The sequence below is a fragment of the Carya illinoinensis genome, chromosome 3, assembly GCF_018687715.1.
Source record: "Carya illinoinensis cultivar Pawnee chromosome 3, C.illinoinensisPawnee_v1, whole genome shotgun sequence".
NCBI classification, from domain to species: Eukaryota; Viridiplantae; Streptophyta; class Magnoliopsida; order Fagales; family Juglandaceae; genus Carya; species Carya illinoinensis.
Window position 1 is genome coordinate 37,097,032 of NC_056754.1, and position 8,425 is coordinate 37,105,456.

General features: G+C 41.0%; 1 protein-coding gene across 1 annotated transcript; it reads right to left on the bottom strand.

Moving 5' to 3' along the window:
* Window positions 1–5,040: 5,040 nt before the first annotated feature.
* On the bottom strand, window positions 5,041–8,109 carry LOC122304166 (receptor-like protein kinase FERONIA). Its single transcript, XM_043116252.1, has one exon. It carries the CDS (start codon window positions 8,091–8,093, stop codon window positions 5,217–5,219), a length of 2,877 nt encoding a protein of 958 aa, XP_042972186.1. The 5' UTR covers window positions 8,094–8,109; the 3' UTR covers window positions 5,041–5,216.
* Window positions 8,110–8,425: the final 316 nt, after the last annotated feature.

Sequence of the window (8,425 nt, forward strand, 5' to 3'; positions counted from 1 at the left end):
TTAAAAACATGCAAGAGGGCTAAACTAGATTTCTATTAGAAGGGTATGAAGAAAGATATCAAGAAGCTAGTAAGGGAATGTGATACTTGCCAAATAATGAAAAATGAGACTGTACACTCAGCTGGATTACTCCAGCTTGTGAAAGGTTATTTACGCTGAAGCCGTGAATAAGTGTGTGGAAGGTTATTTACGCTGTTATACAAGTTCTAAACCCAAGGGTTGGTCTTACCGGCTTCCAATGGCTGAATGGTGGTATAATACCACTTATCATTCTGCGACAAAAATGACTCCCTATCAAGCTGTCTATGGTTACCCCTCACCCTCACTTATGGTATACATTTCGGGTACAATTAGAAATGAATCAGCAGATCAATTTCTCAATAGCAGGGATTAGGTAATAAACTTGCTTAAACAAAACTTAACAGAGGCCCAACAGAGGATGAAGTATTATGCAGATCGACAAAGAACCGACTGTGTATTTGAGAAAGGGGAATAGGTTTACCTAAAACTTCAGCCATATCGTCAAAAGACCCTAGTTGATATCAAGCCTCTCTTCATATCAACTTAGTCTCAACCTGTTGGAACCCTAACATTCTCTCCTTCTTCACAAAACCTTGTCCACAAGGTGTGGATAAAGGCCTTGAAGCTTCCACAACTTCTCCCAACTACTTTCTTCCTTCGGCAACCCATTCCATTTTACCAACACCTTAGTCACCACCCGGTCACCTTGCCTCTTCATCCTTAAGTCCAAAATCAGCTTTGGCTCTAGCTAAATCTACCCGGATGAATCGGTGGGTGGAAGGTTTGGGAGGATAGGAGCTTGCGAACCCAACTTTCTTTTCAAACAGAACGCATGAAAAGTGGGATGTATTCTCAAAGTCTCAGGTAGCTTTAGTCAATAGGCCATAGATCCAACCTTTTCCTCCACCTGGAAGGGCCTATAGAACCTGGGTGACAGCTTAAGTTTTGAGAACTCCAAATCTCTTTAACACTAAAATGGTGCGCAGGACCAGACCTGCCTTATTTTATATCAACTTAGTCTGTAAACGTAGCGTTTGGTATTGTTACCAAATGGTGCATTCGTCTGTTATTTTTGTGTCTGTTGTCAAGGTCAGTCTAGTTTATTCTCAATTCTGTTAGGATGGTCAGTGTCTTAAGGAAAGGGAAGGTGAGTGGAAAGGATCATCTGGAACATTTGGAATTTTAGTAGAATAATTTTGTAAGGAGGGTTGGGAGCCATCGAAGCACTCCCGTAGCTATCCATTTGAATTGTCTTTCCATCATTTCTTCATACATCTAGCATGCACTCTGCTATTTCCATTTAGTAACCATCCTTCCATTGTTGCCATCATTTTCTGCTTTACAACAGCACACAAACACCCTATTATCCATAGTTATCCAGCACATAATAATCCTAATATCCACAACTATCAGAGTTCTTAATAGAGAGGGTCGGAGGTGACAAAATCATATGGCGTGGCTGGTGTTGTGATCGACGAGAGAGAGAGAGAGAGAGAGAGAGAGAGAGAGAGAGAGAGAGAGAGAGAGAGAGAGAGAGAATCGGTAGGGGTGAGGAATTAACTAAAGAGACTTGGGGAAGGTGATAACGAGGAGGAGAGAAAATGGGGGGAGGAGAGAATGGGGAAGGAGAAAACCATCAGGTTGGGGGGAGAATGAGAGGGAAGAAGGCACTCCATACGGCGTCGTTTTACTATTTAGTTGTTGGGTTCTTCATGGGCCTGGACCTAAGCATGGACTTGAGGCCTGGGTGTTACATAGAGACTTTCAATTGGTAAGTACGTTTGTATAAAGTGTAATAAATGGTCTAAACGAAACATATTTGTACAATTATGAGGTGGGGAGTCATGATATAAATCCCTCGTGTACTAATTTTCCTTCAGCTTTACCACTAGTCATTAAATATAATCTATCAACAAAATTGATAATTTTGTTTATGAGATTAAAATTTGCAATGCATGAAATATTGTAGGTAAGAATAACTTTAACTAATGAGGTTAAAATGTAAACCTCCCACCTACCCCAAAATATAGGAAACTAAAGAAAAATGTAAAGTGAAAATGTTGAAAAGTTGTTAGCAATAAATCTCAAAAATAGGTGGCGAGTTTGGATATTAATTGTCATGTACGTTAGGGGTGCAACCCACACGTCCTGAGCAAAGGGTACGAATTGGGCCCCAAGCATTTCCCATGTGTTGGCACTTGCTGTATGAGGGTGGGATGCCCCCGCACATCCCTAGCGAGGGCAAAGCTAGATGTGGCGGGCCACCCAACACTTGTACTTGTCTTTGGAGTTTTTAAATATATTTACGTGATTTTACACTGAAAAAATTAAGATGCCTTTTTATTTCTCTATTTTTAATTTGAAAGGAACTTGCATCAGGAACTGAAAGTTGATGGCAGTCTATATGGGAAGATTTTGTATGGTTCCTCTTAGGGATAAAATTGACTCTGTACAACCCATTGAAAGCCTATCATTAATAATAAAGAAAGAGATAAAGCCAAGAGATAAGGCAAGTTAACTCAAAGTCCTAAAAGGAAATGGCTTCATAAAGTAAGTAGGACTCAATCACTCCAAGGAAGGAAGGAAGGAGACCTCTATAAAAGAATATGATTTCTACAAATCAGCAAAGGCTCTCTATGACTTCTCTCTGCATAGACTCCACTACACACAATGACTCCAAATAATCTTCTCCCAAGAGAAACATCATATTTAACTTCCCGATATCTTAAATTTCTCCATTGTATTGAAAGTTATGTGAGGCCATGAGAGATCACTAAATTGCCTATTATAGTGCATTTCACTCCTAAACATTGGATGTTGGGATTTACGCCGAATCACCTAAGTCTTTGTGTCTTGCTTTATTTACATTTTATTCGCTTTTTCTATTACTTATTTTATGGATGAACACCATGAGCATTGTATCGATGTCCAAATCATTCTCGTGGGTCTAGGATGACTCTTTCCTCTTTTTAGGCCTATGGTGAGAATTTTATGCCATCTGTGGGATCGACTATTATCTATACCGGAAGTGGTAGGAAGACAATTCTCCAACTTACGAGATCGTCTCCAAAAATTCAGATAAGTCCCATTGTAATATCTAACAGCAATATGGAAGAAAAACAAAATTAGACAACAAACACACACACACACATAGTAAAAGAATCTGACTTCAAATCCCATACAAACCACTTTTTATCTAAGCTTCTTCTTCTCTTTTCAAATCCACAAAAGGAGCAGATTTGGCTCAGAGGCTCCTTCCTTCCTCTCCCTTCTTCCCAAAGTCATGAAAGTTAGTGTCTTTTCTACTTTGGGATAGAAAATGGCCAATCTAACGCTTTTACGCCGTCTTCAAACTATGCACACCAAACCATCAGATTATTAATTTGTTGATATACAAGGGGCAAGAAGCATTGTTGCAAAACAGTGGGTGGCTACCCATCGTCGGAGCACCAACCACCACATAGGTTGCTCCATCTTATTCATGGACTTTAGATCTTTAAAATCTTGCTACCCATACTCTTATACAATTTTCCCATCGAGCCCACGTGCCAATATGTATGTTATGGTTTGCACAAGGCTAGATATAGCCCATGTAGTAGGAGTTGTGAGTAGGTACATGAGCAATCGAGGAAGACAACATTGGGAGGCTATAAAGTGGATTCTGAGATGCTCCTCAGAAATGTGTTCATGTTTCACTAGAGATAGTCTGGAGCTACAGGGTTATGTTGTTGCTGACTTGGTAGGAGACACTGACAGCAAAAAGAGTACCACAGGTTTTGTATACACTTTGGGCAGTACTGTTGTGTCTTAAGGATTCTAACTTACAGAAGACAGTTTGCACTGTTTACTATAGAAGCTAAGTATGTTGCAGTGTTAGAAGCTTCAAAGGAGATGATTTGGCTAAAGGGTTTCTTGGACGAGTTGGGTAAGAAAAATCAAAAGGGCACTCTCTACAACAACAATCAAAGTGTCATATTCCTTGTCAAGAATCTTACATTTCATTCCATGAGTAAGTATATTCAGATAAGGTATCATTTCATTCAATCTCTACTTGATGACGACCAGTTGATACTTGAGAAGATATGTGGAAGCAAGATCCCTGTTGATATGATAACAAAGGGTGTTACACTTGAGAAATTGAAGTTGTGTGCAACTTCAATTGGTCTTATAGCTTGAAGACAGGGGCTATGACTCTATGAGTTGCAGAGATGGAGGATATCAGGTTTGGGTGGTAGATGGTGATGTGTTGGCTTGGTTTGTTGTTATGGTGGCTCGACTTATTTGACTCGACAATGATTTCCAATGAGGATTGTGCCAAGGAATGTAGGTTCTTCAGGGGGGTCCAGGGTAATGCCACGGGGAAAATTTTTGGCTTTGTTTTTTACTCAAGAAAAGCCAAGACAAAGAGTTCGCTTGACGTTTGCTCTATTTTCAGCTCGAGCGAAGATCAAATAGAAAGTTTGCTCGAGTCTCACTTAACAGTGGGCTTGAATCAAGTTTAGACAGAGAGTTTACTTGATAGTCTCTCAACTAGGCACTCGAGCGAAAACTAGACAGAGAGTTTGCTAGATGCGTGCCCCACACTTCACTTGAGCGAATATTGCAGAAGAGTGAAAATTGGAGTTTCCACTATGTAACCCAATAAATATGCTTATATTGTATAGTATGGCCGTTCTGAATAGCGAAAATCATCCCAAAAGTGTACCTTGTGATTCTTCAACATAATAAAATCCTCTGCAGCTCTGTGAACGTTGGTACGTTGTCAAACCATGTAAATTTGTGTCGCGTGATTGATTGATTGATTATTTCTTGTTTACTTTTACTTTATTGTCTACGTTTTTTGCATCAATTACTTCTGGACAGACTTCTCATCGCATGATCATTTCTCCATCCCTGCAAAGACATAATGGGTACGTAGCACCTCACATTGTTCATTTTTTCTAGATTATCTTTTGCATATCCATTTTTTGTTCTTTCAAAGCAACCAAAATCCCTCGAATTGAATACGTACATTAGATATACTTGAGCATCAATAACTTTATTTACGCAAACTTAAATCCCGACAATTTAATCCCTTCCAACTAATTTTATCACATACTCGCATCACCATTGTCATTGTATCTATAAATAATACATGATTCTAAATATATATAACAAAGCAATAGTATACTGATCAATATAGAAAATACCTTCTTTTACCGTCCTTGAGGATTCATAATCTCAGAAAACACATGAGCTCCAGAGGACACCAGTCTATCTGAATCCTTATTGGCATTTCTAAAATTTTGCTCTCCACTACTCGTCATGGTCACCTCGCTATTGCTGTATGTACTTGACACTTGCCCACCGCTACTACTGAAGATGTTATTACTGTCATCACTCTTGGATAGAGGCAAGAGACCCTTCTCAGCATCATTCATCTCCAATTCAACCACATGATCATGCTTGCCGACTTTTTCAATACTCTCTTGCAATTGCAATGCGAATTCAAGGCCCCACACCACATCATTCATCGACGGACGTTCGACTCCACTGTCATGCAAACAACTCATAGAAACCTCACCAAATTTAGCCAAACACTCGGGCGCAATTTGACCCTTCAAAGCTGGATCAATAATCTGATCAAACTTTCCATTGAGAGAGCTTTGTCGGGCCCACTCTGCAAGGCTCACTTGCTCCTTCTCGGCAGTTTTCAATATTGATGGCCTTGCAGACAACACTTCACACAGAACAATTCCGAATGAATACACGTCGGATTTCTCCGTCAACTGTTGTCGCCTGTAATACTCGGGATCTAGATACCCAAAGCTACCCTTGACAACGGTGCTAACATGGGCCTTAGACACACCAGTGGGTCCCATTCTGGACAATCCGAAGTCAGACACCTTGGCTACCCAGTCCTTATTGAGTAAGATATTTGTTGTTTTCACATCACGATGAATGATCATGTGTTTCGCGCCTGTATGTAGATAGTTCAAACCTCGTGCTGCACCGATGCAAATCTGAAGACGCTGCTTCCATGAGAGAGGAGGATTATTGGACTTGTAGAGATGATCGCGTAGGGTTCCAAGGGCCATATAATCATAAACGAGAATCATCTCCGTACCATCGTTACAATATCCAATCAAAGAAACAAGATGCAAATGGCGGAGTTGTGAGAGCATCTCAATCTCGGTCTCGAACTCGTGTACTCCCTGCTGAGAACCTGGTACCAAACGCTTGATCGCCACTGGGTGGTCCCCACCGTCTATATAGCCTTTGTAAACGTTACCAAACCCCCCAACACCGATAATGAAAGTGCCGTCGAAGTTGTTGGTGGCTGCTTTAATCTCCGCCAATGAAAAGTAGCGACTCAGAGCGGATGGTAGAGACGACTTGTGGGTCTTTGTTGACTTGGTCGTAGTGAACGAAAATGGACCGCACCAAGAGGTCCCATCACTGGAGCCCGAGTCTTTGACTCTCTTGCCCCTCAGGCGAATCAAGAAACCGAGAATTGAGAGAACAATAAATCCGGCGACTCCCCCGGCGGCGACAGAAATTATTGTTGTTCTATTGCTTTTCGAGTTCATTGTCTTTCCTGGCGGCGCAATTGTTGGAGGGTTAGGCGGGCGTGGATCTGGGTTGGGTCCGCCAAGGTTCTTGCTGAAGTCGCTTACTTTAAAGATTTCAGCGCCGTTCAAGATTGCGTTCTGGTATCTTGTCTTCCACTTCCGCGGTTCGGCTCCTAGTACGATATAGAGGAACACTTTTTTGTCGGTTGCATTACCCACCATGGAAACGGCATAGTCTTTATGTACGGGAAAACCATTTCCACCACTCCAGCGAATCACGTCAGCTGCTTCCTCCGCAGTTTGATTTGCTATGAAAATAAGGAACTCTCTGTCGGAATCTTTTATAACCTCTGGTTCAATCTCGCAGAAGTGTAGCCTAATGAGGTAATCAAACCTAGCATCTACTAGGAATTTCCAGGTGAGATTGTATGTCAGGTTGATGGTTGAGTTCTTCCCCATAGTTCGGGCAGTCCGATAGACATCCTCCGGTGCAGTGTAGGCAGGTACGGCCTTCGTAAAACTTAGTTGGATAGTTGGATTCTCAGGTAGAAAAAGTTCATTATATTCTTTCAAGAAGTATTTATCGTCTAGAGTCCATCTACGGAACATCCCAGTGTCACCAGCGGGTGAGATGGTTTGCCCTCCAACATTTAATCTGTATACCGTCTCGAGAGCCTTGCTGTTATCGATGCGGTACGGATTCTGCTGGCCGATAAAATGAATTCGATCATCAGCTGGAGTGTAATAGAGATTCGGAGGGATCGACAATATTTCAATTCCATTAATAAAAGCATAGGGGTTAGAAACGCTCGGAGATGGAGTGAAGGTTATGTTCAACCTCTGATCGAACTCCTCGATATTGACACAGTATTCTCTGTATATGGTATCATCACTCAAATCCTCATCTGCGTTAAGTGAAGCGTTGAAGTTGCTAAGAAGGGTAAAACCACCAGCTTTGACAGAGAAGATGGCATTAGAGCGATCAAAGTAGTTGGAGTAGGAAGCTGGGTAAAAGTGCAGTCGAATGAATTTTTGGCCTGCAGTGACGGGGAATATGTAGCTGAACGGAGAAAGAGAGAGCCGAGCAGTCTCAAACAGTACTTGGGCAACACTGGATCGTTGTTTATGATCTGCAGTAGCGGGAAGAGATGACTTGTTTCGTGATAATTCAGGAGTTAAAAATTCTGAATCCACGTCTCCTATCCAGGTCCGATTATCAGGAGAAATTGAATTTCCAGAGGAACCACAGTTAACGAGGATGTTCTCGACCGGTTTGTAAGAACGCGGTAAGTCACCTGCGGCGTTGCTTGTCGGGAATTGCAACAAGAAGACAAGACAGAGTGGGGCAAAACGCTGTGCGAGCGTGGTACTCATTCTAGCAGTGAGGAGAGCTAGCTGCGGGTATGGAATCTGCCGTATAAAACACAAATCGAGCGTGGAATTAGTGATAGAAAATAAAATACAATATAAAAGGAGATTGAGGAGGGAGGAAGCAAGGAGAGAGAGATTTTGAGGCTGCATATTTGTTTTATAATACAAGGCATATATTTTTATTTATAGAAAAATTATATTGAGATAAGATAAGATAAATATTTTAAATATTATGAAAATTAAATCAAGATAATATCAAATCAAATTATTGATATTCTCTTCAACATCCTTGAAACATAAGGTGGAGAACTTTGGAATCTTGAGTTTGAAAGTAGATTACATATTCATTAATTGATCGCCAATGATATGATGGTATTGGTGATGAAGTGGCTAGCAACTAGAATATCAAATATGGAGCTGAAGCCAACAATGGGTACTTATGACCTTCGTCAACTATTGGACCAAAATCAAAAGGTCAAAAT

Excerpts from the sequence above, each read along its gene's own strand:
- LOC122304166 (XM_043116252.1), bottom strand. The coding sequence starts at position 8,093 with ATGCAGCCTCAAAATCTCTCTCTCCTTGCTTCCTCCCTCCTCAATCTC.